The 21,100-nt window shown below is 46.5% G+C and overlaps 1 protein-coding gene across 1 annotated transcript in view; it reads left to right on the top strand.

Annotated features, from left to right (window-relative positions):
* Positions 1-21,100, top strand: part of LOC147748276 (transmembrane protein 198-like) — a 96,032-nt gene that overhangs the window by 52,730 nt on the left and 22,202 nt on the right. The window contains exons 2-4 of the mRNA XM_086959689.1: positions 2,425-2,665; positions 3,628-4,203; positions 20,317-20,465. Coding sequence (XP_086815815.1) covers positions 2,479-2,665; positions 3,628-4,203; positions 20,317-20,465 — 912 coding nt within the window. The 5' untranslated portion in view covers positions 2,425-2,478. The remainder of the gene's footprint in view (positions 1-2,424; positions 2,666-3,627; positions 4,204-20,316; positions 20,466-21,100) is intronic.

Raw genomic sequence — 21,100 nt, 5'->3', positions numbered from 1 at the left:
GCCTTTAGTGCTTTTCTTTGAAGACACAAGTGTCTGCGGTTCTCGATTTTCCCACAAAGGGTCATCTGTCGGGTGCCCAATTTAGTGAGTGTGGTGGTGTTCCTGCACTCCTATCCTGGGGTATTGGTGGTGTGCTGGGGGAGTGGCAGGAGGGTGGTTGCACTGTGACTTGCTGGCCAGCCAGTGTGAGGGTCAAGGCTTTTCTCTGTGGGCTGCTTGCTAGTGTTCTCAAGGGTCATTTGACTTTCAGCCTGCTTGTTAACTTGGTACAAAGAGAGACCCCCAAAAATCTCCAGAAGCTTAGGTACTACATCAATCAGGGTTCTAATGTAAATTCAGCAAATCAGCGTAAAGTTTGATCTCCAAATTAATTTGCTGATTAATAACAGAAGGGACCCTCGCATCCTGTCTGAAACTCTGCGCCAAGGTCAATAAACATTGAACACAAGGATGCTGAGTGGGGCGCCCTTTTCTCGCGCCCCTTGGTGTGTTTCAAATCTGAGAAAGTGAACCCTCCAGAGGACACTACAGTGCATTTGGTAAACGCAGTTTCTGCCTATACCGTGCAAATCCTAAGGGGGCCATTTCCTGGAATGTATTGCCTATCTATAGTGTGACAGATGAGAGATGAATCCGCTGGCTAGTACCCTGGTGGTCAGGGAATGCGAACACACCCCCCACACCTAACAGATCATATCTTAAATATAAAGGTGCATGACAAATTTAGTAGGGATGTAGACACATTCTTTCAAATGTATTTGGCGAATAACATTAGCATTTATGGAATACACTCCCAGATTAACAAAACTTTCATGCATTACAGCACCCATATGTTGCTGCTCTGCGTTGCGTTGGAGGGCATGAGTCGGAAAGAGCCATATATACAGAGATATGGCGCTATCCTCCTCTCTCCCTAGCACACAGGTTGCCGAGCGCCACACACACACTTTTGCGCCATAGTGCAGAGGAGTCTGCGTGAGTCTAGCATAGGTTTTATAATAAAAGGGTACCCTTTTAGTACAATATAATGTGCCTAGACTAACGTTAAAACTTTTCCCACATTGAATATGTGTTATATGGTGCAGCACACAAGGAAAGTGTGAAAACTTAGGAGAAAGCATATCTACTTTTTTAACGCCTGCTTTCAAGTGGCATTATTTTTGGGCACAAAACTCTGTCTACTATTCTTAGTTAATCGTGTTTTGCATCTAAAACTATAGGGGTTGCAGGGGAACGTCCATGTCACACCTGTATCACGCCTCCTTGACACACTGTGATGCAAACCAGCACTTTGCTCTACTTTCATGCAACTTCTCAGGGCAAAATAAGTTTTGCACTGAATGTAAATGTAAAAGAAAAACACATTTTACGCAGGTTCACGCAAACCCAACGCAAAATTTATGTTAATTTGCGCCACAGTGCTAAAGTGTAAATCATGTGGCGGCTGAGGTGGTGTTATGTTGAGTAGGTGTGTACAAAATTTTGATTACGCAGGTATAAACTCTTGCGTACCCGAATTATCTGCCTACTCGTAGCGTAGCCTGTGTCATTTTCTGTATTCCTTATACCTAGCCCTCCTAGTTTTATTTCACAAGAGTTGGTTCGTGCAGAAACCTCGTATCAGAAGAACCGTGAATCCAGCGGTATACTGCTTGTGTTGATAATGTTCGTGCCGCAACTCACAGAAACGAACCAGTTGCGAGGTGGAATATATGTAAGATCATTTACACACTTAAACAGATGGTGAGATTGGAGATCTTGTGATGCAAAGCATTTCAAAAAGTTCCAAATTTCACGTGGATGGCAACCTTCCCACTGCAAGCATAAAGCCATTCATTCTCATAATAAATGTAGGCTAGGCAAGAAAAAACAACCAGGGAGATTTCTGAACTAAACATACCAGTTCCCTTGAAAGACCAGGGCACTGCAGGCCTTGCTCTCAAAATCCAAGCAGACAGGGATACCACCGTCTGCGGGGAAGCTGCTGACAAAGCACACCACTGAGATGGGCTAAGGTTGACATGTTGGGCAGTAGGGTGCCAGTCTGAGAGGTGGATCCACCTCAATAATGAGGACTGACACTTCTGGGCGGGTAAAGGTACTCAAGCTCTCACCTGTACTGAGTACCAGCCTGCTCAACGGAGACAGCACCTCCTCTTGGTCCACTCTCTACAGCCAACCCATCTTATTCAGTATTGTTACCACTCTGCTGCATTTTATCATTGTCCATAATGACTGTGATTCCTCTTCGTTGAGATTCAGGGGATTGATTATTGAAAATGAATGAACACTCATAGCTCCTCCGCTGTTCAGTCGAAGCACTCTGATCCTTCTTACTTGAGAGTGCGCACTCACGCGCCTCACTGGTTTCCTTCTGTGTCTCAGCATGTTCTCTGACTCTCTGTTTGTCACCTCTCCCTTCAGCTCCCTCTGATGGATGACGCATCCTGAACAGCCTGGTCCTGCCTCCCCGTCACCATGGATCCTGGACTCCTACCTCTGGTGCTTACCATGGACCCCCGGCATTTTAACCACCAGTCGGTGGACACTGGACAGGATGAGGTCCCGAACCCGTGCAGCCTGGAGATTGTGCGCAGCTATGAGGTGGTTCCCTCCGTCGTGTGTGCTCTCTGCTGCTTCTTCGGCATCATTTACAGCTTCTTTGGTGAGTGTTGAGCAGACCGTGCTGGGCCTCTGGTTTCCTCAAAGAGATTGTCAGGGTGTCGCAGTTAGCTTCCTGGTTCACTTTATACACTTCAGTGGGGTAATCCACATTGATGTGAATGTCTTCATGCATTTATGGGTGGTCTCACGCGCCCATTACAGGTCTGTCACACAAAAACGAGGCTATCATGCGTTCCCATGGCTGGTCTTGCGCTCTCAAAAGGGTTCATACATTTGTGTGACTGGCCTTGTTTCCCGCACCATGTGATCCCCTCAGGTGGTCCCATCAGGCGGTGGTGGTCCTCCTAGGCAGTGATCGCCCTCATGCTTTTGTCGTCTTGTGCATTTGGACTCTCAGGTGGTCGTTTCCTCGTGTAGTGGTCCCTTCAGATCATGCCCTTCTCAGGTGGTGGTTTTCTCTTCCAAGTTCCTCTCAGACGGTGGCCTCATCATGGCCCTCTTAGTTACGGGTACCATCAGGGTGTAGTCGTCTCGGAGAATGGTGCTCTCTGGTGGTGGTCCCCTCAGGCAGTGGTTCTCTCATACAGTAGTGCTCCTAGGGGTGGTCGCCACAGGCAGAGGTGTACCTGTCAGACAGTGATGTACTTTGATGGTGGAACCTTCAGATGTTTATCATTTCTTTAGGTGGTCCCTGAGGGCAGTTTTGTCCTCAGTCGCTGCTCTCTTGAGATGGAGGTCTCCTCGGGCAGTGGTTCTGTTGTGGGATGGTCACCATAGTTGTCGGTTGGTGTTGATTCTGCATAATGTCCCTTGGGCAGTGGTGCTAACAGGTAGAGATGGTCTCTCTAGAGATTGCCCCTTGTGGAGGTATTTCATGCAATGGCCTTCAGGCAGTGGTCTCCACAGAGGTAGGCCACCATCATAGTGGTAGTTCTGCATGATGCATGGAAATTGTGGTCCTTGTACTGCCCCTTAACACTCCTCTCTTGCTTCTCCTCCTAGGATACCGCTGCTTCAAAGCTATCATGTTCCTGTCGGGCCTCCTCTTCGGATCTACAGTCATTTTCCTGCTCTGCTACAAGGAGCGTATACTGGACACCCAGCTCAGCATGGAGGTCAGCGCAGGCATTGCGTTGGGCATCGGTCTGCTCTGTGGCCTTGTTACCATGCTAGTGCACAGTGTCGGGCTCTTCATGAGCGGCCTTCTGTTGGGGCTTCTGCTGGCGACTGCCACTCTGGTCTTACTTGAACCTTTCTACCACCCTCACACTGTCTGGATACCCGTTGGCCTTCTAATGGGCATGGCAGTGCTCTGTGCCGTGCTCACATTGCAGTGGCAGAAGCTCCTCACCATTGTGTCCACGGCCACATTCGGGGCAGCTGTTATAGTGGTGTGCGTGGACTACTTTATCGAGATGCTGTTGCTTGTGTACTATGTATACGACCGGGTTCGTGTTGTACGCTCCTCACCTCTTTGCTGGTACACTTGTGTGATCCTGGGAGTCTGGCCGGCCCTGAGCATCCTGGGAATCGTAGTCCAGTGGAAACTGACAGCAGAAGGCTTCTCGCACACGGATGGTAAGGGGTCTCTAACTGTTACTTTTCCTGATCTAACCATGCTACTTTGTGCACACGCCCAGAAATGAAGACTGATTTGTACTCTTTGCTTACACCTCCCGCTACGCCCCCCCCCCATGCAGTCAAACACTCCCATGGCTCACAGACTCCAACCACTTATCTCTACCCTTCACATATGAACCCTTAGCTTTCCCGTCACATCCCTCCTCCTCCATACAAAAAGTCTCACAGCCCAAACCGCCTATTGAAGTTTGGATTCGGGACTGGATGCCTGCCACTGATCACGGTCACTGTCCTCTCAAGGTTCAAATAAAGAAATTTTCACTGTCCTCTCAAGGTTGGATCACTTTTCTGAGTACACTGCCTTCTGACTTCCTCAGGATTGACTGGTTCAGAATAATGACTTCTTGAATATGACGACACGTACTGCCCCAGACACTTATGACACGTAAAATGCATGTGAGCGAAATAAAATATAGTTGTATTGGAAATGCTCACACCATAATCACACCCAATTGTAAAATATTATTCGAGTTACAAATAAAGAATATAAACATGAAATGAGAAATATTTACACATAATATCTCAGTATAGACTTGTATATCTGTTCTGGCATAAAAACGTGCATTTATTTAACACAACAATCCGACAAGTATTCTGCGCAACTCCCCATGAATTGTAGCATTTTAAATACTTGAGAAAGGCAGATGTACGTCTATTGTCTTGAAATTTGTGTTATTTTGGTTCATTTTAGGTCTGTATAAGTGTTTTACACCAGACCTTTTTATCTATTGGTCTTTCGTACCATTCACATTTGAATTCCACCTACTGTAGTAGACGGCATACAGCATTGGGTTAGCCTACTTCAGCAATTGGCTAACTACATTGTGAGTGACAGCATTAAGCTGTTTCATAAAAAGAGAACGTCCGCATAAAATAGTTCCCTTTTTGTGGTAGGGCTACTACAGCAATGTGTGGTGTTTTTGAGACAAACTTTTTTTCTTGCTTTAGCCAATGTGTAATATTTTGATTGACGGAGCCGATCAGCTTCCTCCAACAATAAAGTAGGAAAGAGCATGTATTTCACAGATCTCTATGTAATGACGACAAAGGTTTATGTAGCATTGTATTGCCTTTAATATAGATTCTTATTGCTTTCAGGTTGGGTGGGGTGTTCAAGGATGCGCACTTATGTAGGGGGGAGTCACTTTTTATAATTTGGTCCATGATGATAGACTGAGCGGTGTTCTTTATTGGAAGCTGGTAAGATGCTCTTTGACAATACGTGTTTTCAGGTCGTTTCTGGGGGTGTAGGAGACAGGGAGGGAGACGGATGTGTTGTGATATGTGGTTCCAGATCCCAGAGTGTAGTATGAGGAGGCTGGTCGTCTGGCCTTTTCATTTTAGCACATTTTGATGTAAGTCTGGCTGTGACATGTCTTCTCGCGTAGCACGGACATCCTGGGATGGTTAAATAATCAGCCAGGTAAGGTGGGTGCTGTTTATTATTGCCTTGCAGGCGAGACAGATCTGGATTGGCAATCTGCTGAGACCCATGAAGGTAGGAGTAAAGTGAATCTACTCTTTATCACTTTCAATCAAGTAGCAGGCGGTGGTAAGCATATGAAAGAAGCTAAAGTCGAGTCAGGGACTCTGGCAAGTTAGGTGTTGCAAACATCCAAGTTTGAAAAGACTAGGATTTGGATATGAATTTGAATTTCGAGTCAGACAGGTAAGGCTTAATTCTGAGTAAAAGGAGTACAGGTTGCATGACATTTCCTGGCAAGGTCATTGTGAAGAAAAGATTCCTGTGGTTGATGAATCCGAGGGATTGTGAATTGTTCAGAGATGCAGTGATTCCATTCACCTTCTCGTCAGACTCTTGGATTATAGCTTGTCTAGTGCTCTTGGTGATAAGACCGTATTTTGTGTTTATCCGGTTCCGCTTGAGGTAGGCATTTGACATCCAAGCTTAGATGAGGGTGACCTTGAAAGAGGGCAGTCCGTCTTTAAGTTGATTATGCACTTCCTCTGATGTTCCTTAAAGTGGGTGAAAACCCAGTGTAATACAGTGTCGTTCAGCTGCATATAGGTGGAATGAATATTGATCTTTTATTGATGATTGGTGCAGTCGAAGGCTACCCAGCTATCAAGAAAGAACAGGAGGCATAGGTCAACAGCATCTATGATGCATTGTGTTGACCCTGCCATCTCCATGCTGCATCGTCGTGAGAAACCAGATTGGTAATCGTGTATGAGGTGGTGGTGGTTGTTTAGTCTTTCAATTCTCTTCCATAGGAAAGGTTGATGTGATGAGTAATAGCTGGTGAGGTGTTGAGAACCAGCATTGATTTCTTCTATAGTATTATGGTCTATCCTGTGATGAATGCCTCAGGGAAGATGACTTGAGCGAGGGATCACTGTCTATGCATATGTGGGCGTTAATCCGAAGATGAATTGTATGATAGTGAATGAGAGTATATTTTTATATGTGGTGGCCTTGTGAGTAGTGGGGATATAAGCAAGTTCTGCGACTGTTGGTTCTGTCAGAGTGGTCGTTACACACAAGAGAGGGAGACCGGAATGACAACATGTTGGGGAAAAAACATACTAAACACAATCCATTTCTAAAGTCATAACAACAACAATAGTGTGAAACCTGACTGATCCCAAACAAAGGCTGTTATGGCTGTCGTTGTGGTGTTTATTTTTAAAATGAAGAATTTGCAATTGAACGAAGCATCAAAGGGTATGGAAGAGGCTGATCCAGTGCCTGAGGGATTTGAAGGGATCCCTGCTCCGGTTGGAGGCTTTGGCAATGGTGAGCTTGTTGTAGGTTGCTTTTGCTAAGGTGGAAGGCAGCAGACAGGCTTTGGATTAATGGATTGCAGCTTCCGGGGGGTAATAATGTTGACATTGGCTTTCAGTTTCAATTCTGGGTGCTAATATTTTGGATTTGAAACAAAACTAGAGACTAAAGCCTGATTGAGGTTAGGGTACCATAAAATCCTCAGAACTGTGGAGGGAATCCTAAATCCTCATTTGGAAGAATCTTCTCTATTGGAAAATATGCCAATCCTTTTCTCCCTCTCTGGTTCAATCCTCACTATGGTCCTCCTATCCTTTTTGCCCTTCCTGATCTGTCCTGTGCCTCTCTCTGTTCCACTGCCTCTCACAATGTTGTCCTTCTTCACTATCTACCTCTACCTGAATCTTTACGTTCCTGACACTGTCACCACACTCGCACGTTTCCTTTCCCTCACTTTCTTTGGCCTTACATGTCTGTCACACTTACTTTCTGTTTCTCATTGTCTGCCCCCTCTTTTCTTTATGACTAGGCCTGAGTAAGTACTCAAAGTTTCTCGAAATTTCTAATTACCCAATTTTGCTTAACTTTTTAAGTGAGTGTGCACCTCACAATGTCTTGCGAGACACTAGTGAGAGACTCAAATTTCCCACATACATTTTCTGCTTTACCCAGTCTCCTGTCTGTATGTTGAAGGCCTTTTTTTTTTTTTACGCGAGTTGCACTCACTTAAAGTCACACAAGATAATGGCGAACCACATTTTGCTATGAAAGCATAATTTTGTGACATTTTTGTGGAATTTCACAAACTTTTGTGTGACAAATTTTACTATATCACTCACCTTTATAATGTCCTTTTGTTGTGATATCTTCCTATGCCTCTCTCACTGTCCTCTTCCCTCGTATCCCCTGTCTCTCAGTTGGTTCCCCTATATTTCTGTGTTCCCCGCCTCCCTCCTTGTTTCCTTCCCTCACTCAGTTCCCCGCCTCCCTCCTTGTTTCCTTCCCTCACTCAGTCCCCTGCCTTCCTCCTTCCGGCTTTCCTTAGCTCTGTAGCCCTACCTCCGCTCCCCTCGCCCCCTTTCCCTCTGAGTTCCATGCCCTCTCTCTTGGTCCCTCTCAGCCCTGTCTATAAAGAACGCATTATGAACCGGCAGGCAGCAGCAGGGCGGGGTTTGGGGGCGCCAAGTGTAAGGAACCTCCGATAAAACATTGGCCGGCCTCGCCACTGAAAGACAGGACGTGGCGGGTCTCTTTTCAGCCGACGACGGCTCTGGAATAGTTATGAGCCGGGGGCTGAAAAGGCCGGGTTGGGAAGTGCTCCGTCTGAGGGCTCCCTGCGGCGGGGACGTTTCAGGGGTCACCTCCTCTGTTGTCTTCCTCATCGCCGTGCAGACCTCCAAGCACATTGCTGCAACCAGGAGTCCCCGCACAGTCTCCCAGGGCACCCAGAACTGGGGATGGCGCGGGAACTGCCTCCATTGTATGGGGCACGCAGTCCGCAGCGTGACCTCACGCAAGGACAGAGGTCGCGTCCCAGGGAACCGAAACAAACCGCATGAGTAGTCTCAAGATTTAGGTCACATGTCCTTGTGTTTTTAGGCCTGGCAGGACAGCACAGGCGTCTCCTTACACTTTATACCAATTCTTTAAAATGTACATGGAGTGGGTTTTTCTTTCACCCCGAGAATTATAACTGTCTCACCTAACTGTCTGGCTGTTAGGTGTATCCAGTGCTTTAAATGGCAAAAAATAAGTGCAGGTACTCATTAAAATGAGCTAGAGGTGTAGTGAGGGGGCGGGACTAAGTGCAAGACACGATTATATTTGATTTCTTCCATATTAGTTGCAGCACACACCAAAACACATGAGAAATGTGTTTATATTAACAAAGCAAGTTAACTCATTACACAAAATGAAAGAGAAATGTGATAATATGTTAACATTTCCTTTTTTTGCACTAGATGCACCTTCTTAATGCCATACTGTTAATTGCTGTTGTTTGGCACAAAACCATATATTTTTCAGCACATGAGTAGGAAGAAACTGAAAATACCCCCACGTCGCACCAAAGCTCTTATTGCACCAAGCGAATGAAGCGAATCACCATGACCCTCCTCAGAAGATATCTTTGGTCTCTTCCATAGATCTATCCATTCATCCTTTTATCCTACCATTTACCTGCTGATGTCTACCATTCACCCTTTACATTCTGTTGTCTATTCTGTCTTTCATCCATCATTCAGTTTTTCACCATTCCGCCTGTCCACCCTTCATTTCCAAACCTATCCATCCATCCAACTCAAAATCTATCCATTCATCCTTTCACTCATCCATCTCTACATCCACCCTTTCGCTCATTCATCAATCCTTTTGCTCATCTGTTCCTCAACCCTTTCACTCCTTGATTCCATCCGCCCTTTCATTCCATCACCTGTCACTCAATCCCTCCTTTCACTCATCCATCCTCCCTCCCTTTCATTCATCCATCCAATCTTTCACTTATCCTCCCATCATCTGCCCTTTTATCCAATCATCCACCCTCTTTCACCCAGCAATCCATGCTTTCACTCATCCATCCATCTATACATCCACCCTTGCTCACTCATCCATCCACACACTCACCCACTGAAAATACCCCCACTTCGACCCAAAGCTCTTATGGCACAATGTAAATGAAGCAAATCATCATGACCCTCCCCAGAAGATAGCTCTTGTCTCTTCCAGAGATCTATCCATTCATTCTTTCATCTTACCATTTACCTGCTGATGTCCACCATTTAACCTTTACATTGTGGCGTCTGCCCCAGTCTTTCATCCATCATTTAGTTTTCACCATTCTGTCTGTCCACCCTTCATATCCAAACCTATCCATCCAACCATCCATCTCCAAACCTATCTGTTCATCCTTTCACTCATCCATCTCTTTATCCACCCTTTTCACTCATTTAATAATCCTTTTGCTCATCTATCCACCAACCCTTTCAGTCCTTTATTCCATCCACCTTTTCATTCCATCCACCCTTTCACTCAATCCCTCCTTTCACTCATCCATCATTCACCCTTTCATCCATCCTCCCTTCCTTTCATTCATCCCTCCAATCTTTCACTTATCCCCCCATCATCCACCCTTTTATCCAATCATCCACCCCCTTTCACCCAGTCATCCATGCTTTCATTCATCTGTCCATCTATTCATTCATCCATCCATACATCCACCCTTGTTCACTCATCCATTAATAACATTTACACTATCAATAAAACGTTCATTGCCTCATCAGGTTCTCCATGAAAGTTGTGACTCGTTGTATCATGCTCTTTTTGACTACTCCGTCGGAAACCTCTGTCATCTGACACAATTTGCACAAATGCGCAGGATAGTGTGACTGTGATTGACAGCCCAGGGCCTGAGCTGACACTGCTCTGTCAAGCACAGCGTGATTGTGAGCACCCGGACATTAGTCAAATGAGCCCTGCTGAATAGCTCAGCTGGGGCTCAGCTGGGGCTAAGATCGGGGCTGCAGAAGCGGCGCCTTGGCTGCCAGAGGCACATTCCACTCCGGCTGACCAGCACAGCCAGTGAGCCTTACTTTTGGTGAGTACCGGTACTGTTCACGGCCGTAGAGAAGTCCCGGTACTCAGAGTGATAAATCTGAGAAGTGCCGGTACTCAGTACCGGAGATTCCTGCTCATTTAAAGCACTGGGTGTATCACTCCAACGCCCATTGAGTGCCTAATTGGAATGTATGAGGGACTACTTTACATTTCAAAAGTGAACTGAATCATCACACAATCAATTCATTATCTCACAAGTGCATTATCGATAGAAAACAATACTTTTTTGCTTAGCTTTTTCAGAGCAATAGAATTCATTTGAAATATTTTAATCATCAACATGTAAGCCAGGCCTATTGGCTTTGCCAATGCTTGTTATGAGTTGTAGTGTTTCCTGCATTTTTGATATGCTGCACGTCAGCCGTTTCAAAGCCCTAGGCTACAAGCAGACTTTTTATTTTAAGACAGGTTAGGTTAGTTCTTATACACTTAACTAAACGTAAAATGTGTTAGTGGCGTTTAACCCTGATTTAAGTTGTTAAAATACTACAAAATGAAGCTTAATAGTTTAAACAAAACATTAAAATGCTGATAAGTGCATTGGAAGTTGAAAACTCATACAGAAAGAGTCAACATTGTCTCGCGCCCGTACATTATTACAATTCTGCCAAAGCTTGGGGCAGGATGATCAGACAATCTCTGGGGGCTTTGGGCTTTTCCCCGCTCTACTTTTTAGAGGAAGGAGCCATATAGACAAACTTTTTAGATCACTTTCAATGATTCAATAAAAATTCTACATCCTTTGCACTGAAGAGGGGGCCATACCGGTCATAATTCACCGCCACCTCTCGAAGTTTAAAATAGGTGAACAAAACTCACTATGCTTTTGAGACTATAACTTGATGAATGGTTAACTAGCCCAAGATCACCTGTCCATGTACTAGTGGGAAATAAAATCAAAATTTGTACCCCAAAAAATGAAAATACCTAGTTCTAATGTTCTGTGTAAAAGCACTGAGGATTACAAAAAAGTGGTAGGTGGAATGCTTGAATTAATCTCAGCGACTGATAAATAATCTGCCGTCATCCCAGTCCATTGTTTTTTTTGCCCACAGTGCCACTTCAGACAGGTCCCAGCCATATCAAAATCAGTCTTGGTCCTGCTCCAATAGGAACAGTCCAAACTGACATTCTGAACTGAAACACAAGCAACCCCAGACTGGTTTTAGCCTATTTGCGCCACTCCAGCAGGATGCATCTTTGATCCAGTAGCACAGTGAGCACGGGACCCCCGTCTTGGCATACCCACTGTACTTACGACTTCGTACTGAGGAATGTAAGAAAGTGATGCGTGGGACGATTGCATTCATCTCGACCATCGGTAATTACTCTGCCCGCATCCCAGTCCATCGCTTTTTGGCCAGCTTAGTACAAGCAGAGGCCACTGATGACAGCTCATTTATAATTCTGTGTTTTTGACCGCTGAGGTTCCTAACAGTATGATTGCTATCAATATACTTAGAATGGGCGTTGGATCCACCTTCCTCAAACACTGGCTTTCTTCAACCAGCCTCTTTTAACCATTGGCTTGAGACTTTGGTCAATCCTGTCTTGGCTCAGCCCAGTGAAGAAGTCAATCTTTCACCTAATGATACTGGCTGTTTGAGTGTATCCTACTTCCACGGATGTATGACGGTACAACGCATGCTTTTACAACGCGTACCGTTACGACACAGGTTTTACAACGCAAGTCGTTGCAACGACTTGCGTTGGGGGGCGCTGGATAGTGAATAGTTTAATTTACTATTCCAACTCCAGTCCCCGTGGATAGTAGGGAAGGTGTCGGATAGTAAATTAAACTATTCCCTATCCTAGAGCGCCCTCCAGCGAAAGTCGTTGTAACAACTTTCGTTGTAAAACTTGCGTGGTAATGGTACCGCATTGTGAAAGTTTCGTGGTAAAGGATGTTCCACACTTCCACGGCAGTGCTTGCATTAAACCACAGAGGAGCTACTTTACATCAGTAGCCCTCTCTGTCCACTCCTGGTGGCGCTCTCCTATGTGTCTCTCTAATGTGCTAATGCTGGGTGTGTTAGTGCATTAAACCCAGACCTATTGACTATACCTATGTTTGCCTGCTTATGAAATGCAATACTGCATGATTTTTACTACATATAAAATCTCCCACAAGACACTAAAAAGCAGCTCTCCCATTAATGTAAATTGCCATTACAAATAGACTGATAATACCTTTGGAGAAGCAATCAGAATTGTTTTTTTTATTTTTTAAGTCCGTGGGTGATTTTGTGACTTCACAGGAGTGTGAGACCTCGTTAAACCGTAAGCATGTTTTGCCATAGTTTTGCACAAGCATTTTTGAGGAGGGTCTTCCCTGATCTAACAATGGAATGCCTTGCTGGATAATATGTAGGACTGAAGCTAAACCAAAGCTGTCCAGGGGAGGTGCTAGAGAAAATCATTTCTGAGAAGTAACTGGCTACTATTGTTTTTAGCAACTTTAACCAGGGGCGTAGCTTGGTCAGTATGATTGGGTGGGGTAGGGCGGGGATTGGGTGTGAGCTTCAGATTTCCCAATAATCATGCTGGGACAATTTGTTAAAATACATTCTATGAGAAGCAGGACTTGAGGAGGATATAAGGGATGGTGGAAGGAGAGAGTAGTGCGTATTGTTCTGGTTACTGAAAACACAATCTTTTTCAAACGAATCAACATTATTTAAGGACTTCTAGACATAGACGTGAGAGTGTGTGTTTTTTTTGTCAGTGTTAGCATGTAAAAATGTCAGGTAAAATCTGACAGACACTTCGCATTACCCGACTGAAAGCACTTGTATGTAACCCCAAACATCTCCCCCACACACTCCCCGGAACTAAGACTCTGACTTTGACATAAACAGAAGAGTTCTAATTGTATCCAGTATTTCCACGTTTAGCACATCGAGAGCCAGATTTACCAAATATCTCTCATCGCGGGATAAAAAGCTACAGCACTGAGTAGCACAAATAGGAAAAACATATGACAAGTCATGGAGCTGATAAGTGTGTTAACTTGTGCTAAAACTGCTGTGCTGTACAAAAAACTTGATTTATTGTTAGGCCATGGCTCATAGGCGAGTGAGCTTTGTCTTGTGCAAGTTTTGTGCTTGAGACATGCCTAGTATACAAATCCCCACCCGCAGACAAGAGCCCAAAGGAAAGCTGTGGTGTGTCTTCCTCGCCCATTGTCTGTTTTCATTTGCAACTAGAATTCCTCACATACCAAGGATGCACTACTCTGCTTGACTTTAGTAAATCCAGCCCTGCCAAGTATCATGCATCAAGCGTTAGAGTAACGCATTTTAGTGTAGGGAACTGCATCACCACACTGAAATGCAAAGTCATGCATTATAGCGCCTCCTCAGCTGTCAAATTGGAGGGTGCTATAATGCACCATACCACCTGTGAAAGCTGTGGCAGTGCGCGGTGCGTGCCACTCCTGGCCTGACTCAGCTGCTTGCAGCTCTAGCTGCTGCTCTGCTACAGTGTTACACATAATGACACCCATCGGCATTGTATTATGTCAGGAGTCATTGCCCAATGAGATAGTGTCAGCCAGGTTAGGTCAACCCATCAGTTTGAGCAGGGCACAAGCCCTAAAAAAAGAAGTGGGGGACGCTGTCACCGGAAGTGACGTCACAACAGGAAGTGACGTCACGAAAGGTGGTTTGCACCATCGGGCTCATTGCCTCCCCTCGCTCACCCCGTAGATGCGATTGCATCTGAGAAGTCAGCTCGATCGCATCTGAGAAGTCAGCTTGTGAGCAGCGTGCTGTGAGCTTCGAGCTCCTCGTCCCAGAGAGGCCAAAGAGTGAAGTCCAGCTGTTTGGCATGGGGACGGTGTCCCCCGGTAAAATAAGTGGGGGGACGCCGTCCACCCGTGTGGTACCCCGACTCGAGCCCTAAGTTTGAGAGACAGACTTTAATAGGTGGGTTCATCTTGCCGTTCGCGGTGCAAGCGCTCAGCGAGCGGAAGTTGCAATCTGTTCATTGAAGTTTGGGCCGCTGAGGAAATGGTGATGAGATTCGACCCCACCGGCTCAGGCGGCTGACTTGAACTTGCGGTGCTCTTCTGGCAATCATAGCAGTGCAGCTGCTGTCCTTGTACCGCGGTAAAATTATTCCATGACCGGACCCAAGTGGTTCCTCAGCTGCCGAGAGGCTGCACCTACAGCTGAGCCAGAATGTTCACGAGGTGTTGTGGCCACGGTCTGTCAACTGTTGTCGGCTCGGGCTTGCCTTGCAAGAAGTGGGACACTGAGGTAATCTTGGCCTAAATTGCTAAATGATGCTAAGAAAATTTTTGCTTTAGCAGCGCGTGTTGACTGACATGATCATCTTCTGAGCTGCCTGTTATAATGTAAATAAGTCCATTAGATGCCGAGGTGTAGAAAACACGAAGATGATTTATTGAAGGATATATAGATGGTAATAATCAAGAATCAAATATCCTGTAGATCTTAGTGCGAGCCCCGCTCTCTCTTTGTTCATTTTATAAAGAGGGAAGGTGTGTTATATCAAAGGTTTTTACCTTACATCTTCCCTGTTTCTCTGCCTCTGCTGTTCAGCCAGTGTGAGTGGAATGTTAGTGTGAATGTGATGCCATTGGAGTGTTTGGTATGCTGTGAGCGGACTGTCTGTTGGATCCTTGGCTGAGCAGCAGAGAGGATGCTCCTGGTGGGGCTTTGATTACATATATACTGGAAAAACCTATCTAACCATCTAAGAAGAATAAACTTATCATCTGTAACCTATCCAAGTCTTCTGGAATTCCTTACCAGGATGTAACACTGCTGCCTGCCTGCCCTGTTACAGCTGAGAACTGTGCATCACACAGCAGTCTGTCTGCTCACTGACAGTTTTAAGCTGTGTTAGTAGTCACTTGCACTAACTCGTTTTTGGTCGGTAAACTGTGAGAGCCACTTTTGTGCCTGTCAAATTACCCTCTCAGTGTGACAAGTGTCACTAAGTCAGCAGAAGACACACAATTGATAGATGTAATGCAGAACAAATCAATACATTCACCCCCAGTCAAAAGATCTGGGTTAAAGCCAACGTTCTTTTGCTCACCATGCCACCCCAGTTGAGACCTGGCCATATGCAAATCAGTCTTGACCCTGTGCCTCATGGGAACTAAGTCAGCAAAGCCTGTAGTGACAGGTTGCGGCTGGTGTGATGGTGCCTGCTTTGGCTCGCCAGAAAGTGTCACTCACAGTCGTTGAACTGTCACTCGTATTTACACTGAAATTATGAAAATGTCACGCATTGCATTCAATCTGTGTAGATCTAACTTTGGGTGTAATGTTAGCAGTGTGTGTGCTGGATCCGTCCTTTCGTTATGCCCCCTTTACAAGGGGCATCAGGGGTTTGACGACGCTATGGCATTTGGCACTGCTCCTGTTAATTTATTACGTAGCTTTTCCTTGTGGTCTGTTTCCACCTAGAGGTAGTCACTCGTAGTGCTAAGTAGTGCGGGTCTTCAAACAGACAGATCTGCATCAGGCCTTCTATCCATGTTCTTAAGCTAAAACACAGATTTTTTTTAACTCGACAGAAATGCAGTCCCTGTTACATTTCACCTGTTTTACTTATTGCTGCATTGTACATGTCTCACTGTTTCCAGATGCGTGGCTGTCATGTATAGTGCAAACTGAGTAGTCTTTAGCAGTATGGGGGAGATCAGAATGTGTCTGGGTGTTCATGATAGGGTACGATTGAGAGCTCTGGAGAGAAGGCTGAAGGCAGAGAGAGTTTCTGACAGCAGGTGTCAGCGTGTTATAAAGGAGTTTGGACTATATGCTCATTTCATTCTTGGCCTCTCTGCAGAGCACTCAGAGTGACTGTCACGTATGCACCAATTATGTTTGAAGGAGGAACATAGCTAGGGAGATATTGGTAGCACCAAAGGAAAAGAAAATGCAGCGTGTCGGTTGAGTGTGAGTGGGGAATATTGAAGTGGAGGAAATGAAAGGAAGTAAAGAAGAGAGTGGAAAGACAGCAATGGAGAGGAAGTAGATGACGTCTGAGACATGCATGTTCTTGAGCTTCAGACTGATGTGTAGAGAGAATGGGTGTAAGTGACTAATACACAGATTTAGTGGAGGAAAGTGAATATGAAGGGAAGAATGGGAGTTGTTACTTAAATATCCGAATTGCTACAATTAAGAGGTCTGCCTTGTTAAAGGGGCATTTGGTCATTGTTGTGTCTGCACGTACTAACAGACACAGATGGGACACGAACTCAGTTTTAGGCCACGCCCATTACATAGGCCATGGCCTTTGCAAAGGATTTCTCGTTAAGCTTCTTTTGCCATTTATATACACTCCCTTTTTCCTCTCACTTAAAGCTCTGCAATCTCTCTCGCCGCTCTCTTTCTCTGCCATACACAAAGCCCTCATTTTTCGACTGAAGATGAAAGTTAATCTCTGGGGTAAGAATTCCTGGGAACTGCTTAACATTTTAATATTTGTGTTCCCCCCTGCTGTCCCTATCCTGACACTGAACATTGAAAAGTTCAAGAAGTGGCCATCTCTGGCCGGAGGCAGCCATTCCTCTTTTAAAATGCGTCACGCAAGCTGCAAAGTTCAGAGATGCAAACCTAGAGAGTACATCCAAGTTAGCTAGGCCTAGCTCTCAAGGGAGAGGGACTTCCTCGTCCGCACAAAACATGACAATCAAATTAAATTAAATTAGTAATATTATTATCTTAAAAGAGAAGACCGCCTTAAATGTCAGTTGGCACAAGCTTTTGTGTAAATAGACTAGTGAAAACTTACTGAAGGGTTCCCCGCTGAAAGCACGGCTAAATGTAAATGTAAATGTGTGGGACTTGTAAAGCGCACTGTGGCCCGGGAGCGTCCTGGCGCTGAAGACCGCTAGGGAACCCGTCCTGGCTTTCCCTGTGAGATGGTCCCTTCTGGGTATCTCCAAGGTGAAACCAGGCATCCCCGGCGAATGTGGGGGGCCGTTGTAGAGATGAGGCAAGCTTAATGCCCAGAGTTGCCGAATGTGATCCCTGGTTAGAGTAGGCACAGAGGCGAGAATTATCGAGTCCGCTGACCCTGGTTCACGACCCTGCCGTGTCGGGAATTGAACCCTGGTCCCGGGCCGTTCTCTGCTTCCGGGTCTGCCGCCTCTAACCAGTGAGCCAGAAAATTCTAATACCTATTCACTTCCACTTAGCTGTAAAGGTGTAAACATGATTGTTGCATTGTATTATATTGTAATTGCATTTATATAGCGCTTACTACTCCTGACGGGCCGTCCAAACATTTACGGTATACAAAAAAGTAATGGATGGAAAGCTTGAATTAATCTCAGCGACATAGTGTGCACAAGACCCACGTCTGGGCACACCCGTCCCGCTTAGGGTTACTCATTAAAGTATACCTGAACCAGAACACAAGCAACTCAGGACCGGTTTTGCTAATGTTAGAGCTCATCAGCCACTGAAACCAAGCTATACCCGGCTGATGAGCCCTAATCAAGGTGAAACCAGTCCTGTGTTGCTTGTCTTCCAGTTCAGGGAGGACCCGGCCTGGCAGTCCGGGCTGGACTGTTCCTATTCGAGCAGGGTCAAGACTAGGCCTGGGCGGTAAATTCTGTTACGCTTGCGGAATTTCGCATTCCGCGGAGAATGCAAAATTGCCCAAAATTCTGCATTCCGCGACTTAGTGAATTTTTTTGCTTCTTCGCGTTCTCAAAATGCATGTTCGCGAGATATTTCCCGCGAGCACGCAAAGAGCAATTGCGAACATGAAATTCCGCGTGTTAATGGAATTTCTGCGTGTTCGCAGAGATTTTTTACCGGTTCGCTGAGATTTGCGTAACACGATTACGCAAATTCTGCCCACCCCTAGTCAAGACTGACTTGCATATGGCTGGGTCCAAACTGAGGTGGCTGGTGGACAAAATAACGGTCTGGGATGTGACCTAGAGAGATTACAATTGGCTGACAGGGCCAAACTGGCTGAAGTGGGCACCGGGTGTTTTCCCCATGCGTTGGAAGGGTGGGAGCCGGTTTTGTTACTGGGGGCTGGTTTTGCAGCAATGCTGCAATATCGGCCCCCAGTAACAAATGCGGCAGCAGTGCTTGACGGGCTGGTCGAGGTGAATTGCCAGGGCTGATTTCTGATTCCAGTCTGGCCGTGGTGGCTCACATTAATTCATGCATTCCATCTGTCACTTTTTCGTATACATTAATGTGTTCCAAACATTCAAAACCGCACCTGTTCACTACCACTTCTTTTGATCTTAGTTTGAACTTGCAGCTGACATTTACTTCTCTGGCTTGCTGTGCAGAAACTGGTGTGAAAAAGTGTGTACCCACTACTGTTTACAAAGCCAGCCTGGGCTACTTTTGACCCCCTCACCACCCAACATATCGAGAGAAAGGAAGAACACTGAGGCAGGAAGTAGACACGTTAATCAGAATGAGAAGGATGCCACTTTGTGAGGGTTGTACCATCCTCCCTTCCTGGACCAAGCACCTGTTGACTGCACCAGCTCACTCCTGTGTGCTGTGCCTGTTCATGTCTGCCTGCTGTCACACTTGCTCCCAGCGCCCATTTTCAGTGCACAAGCAAGTTCTCTGTTCCTGTTCTTCCGTGCTAGCACATTTTTAGTGCCTGGCATTTATTGTGCCCCCCCTTACAGCCACATACACACGTTTGTTAGGCTCGATCCCATTTGCTGTCTATATTAGCACCTTTTTAACCCTCTCACTCGTTTTCCGTTCTGTCTTACCCATGACCTTTTCCTGCTCACACCTGTTTGAGTGCCAACTGGCACTTGTTCTCTGCGCCTGCTCCCATTTGGTCTGTGTGCCCCCAGGCAGGGCATCTGTGCCCTCTCGCAGCTATCCTGTGTCCCTTCGTGCCAGTTCTCGGTGACTGCGCGCGCCTACTCTCTGCACCACTCCAGCACCTGACAACTGCCCACGTAGGCTGTTTATCTGTGACCCCTCACACTCGTTCACCGTGCCCGCTCAATTCTTGTCACTGTGCCCGCTCAATTCTTGTCACTGTGCCCGCTCACTTCTTTTCCCAGTGCCCGCTCACTTCTTTTCCCAGTGCCCGCTCACTTCTTTTCCCAGTGCCCGCTTTTCCCAGTGCCCGCTCAATTCTTTTCCCAGTGCCCGCTTTTCCCAGTGCCCGCTCAATTCTTTTCCCAGTGCCCGCTCAATTATTTTCCCAGTGCCCGCTCACTTCGTTTCCCAGTACCCGCTCACTTCTTGTCACTGTGCCCGCTCACTTCTTGTCATTGTGCCTGCTCGATTCTTTTTCCTGTGCCCGCTCACTTGTCACTGTGCCCGCTCACTTCTTGTCACTGTGCCCGCTCACTTCTCGTCACTGTGCCCGCTCACTTCTCGTTACTGTGCCAGGTCACTTTTCATCACTGTGTGCCCACGCAGACAAGTTCTTTGCACTCGCTCGCCCCTGTTCACAGTTGCTGTTAGGCCTGGTCACTCTACCCGCACTCACGAGTTTCACCCACTCACAGCTGTTATCCATGCCTGTTCATATTGGTTCAATGCGCCCACGTGTCGCTGTCTCTCTCTCACAAACACGCACACACACAACTGCTCGCGGTTCGCTGTCTCTCAGCCGTTCGTGACGCTCTTTCACAGTTCACACGTGTTCACTGTGCCCGGTCACAATGATTAACAGTTGTTCCCGCTCTTTACCCCTTCTAGTAATCATCAGCCGACGACAGAAGCGGCTCCAGCTGCTGCGCATCCGGCAGAAAGAGGCCAAGAAGCGGCAGAGCATCACGTCACAGGAAGGGACTTACCGGCGAAAGGGGAACCCGATGAAGAGATACACCGGGGATATACTGGCGCCGGTGAGTGAGGGCAGGAGGGGCCCCGGGGAGCGGCCGGGGGTGCCAGGAAGGGGGACCAGGAGCTGGGAGAAGAGGGGGCTGGGGCCAGGGGAGGAGCGCGAGGGAGGAAGGGACAGAGGAGCCAGAGGGTGGAAAGGGTGGTGCGAGCTGGGAAGGAAGGAAGGAAGGAAGGAAGGAAGGAAGGAAGGAAGGAAGGAAGGAAGGAAGGAAGGAAGGAAGGAAGGAAGGAAGGAAGGAAGGAAGGAAGGAAGGAAGGAAGGAAGGAAGGAAGGAAGGAAGGAAGGAAGGAAGGAAGGAAGGAAGGAAGGAAGGAACGAACTACAAAGGTTAGGAACCAGAGGCAGGGAAGAACTTAGGTCCCGCTTTTGCCATGGGCAAGCCAGGCCCAGCCCCATGACGCACACACCTGTCTGCAGTAAGGGCATGCGAATAGTAGCTTGCCTATCACTTGGCTCAAGTGATCCAGTTTAAAGTGTTTTTACAGTTTTTTTTAACATGCGGCGTGTGTGTTTTTATTTATCCCCCACCCATTCAGCCCAATTCCTAATACTGCCATTCCATACCAACGACCCTTGCCCCAACAATCACCTTGGCACCAGAATGCGGGAGCTAAGCTGGGAGTGCTTCAGGTGAGC

This window comes from Lissotriton vulgaris, chromosome 1_1, assembly GCF_964263255.1.
Source record: "Lissotriton vulgaris chromosome 1_1, aLisVul1.2, whole genome shotgun sequence".
Lineage (NCBI taxonomy): Eukaryota > Metazoa > Chordata > Amphibia > Caudata > Salamandridae > Lissotriton > Lissotriton vulgaris.
Note: the sequence above shows the minus strand (reverse complement) of the source record. Positions and strands in the feature narration are given on the sequence as shown.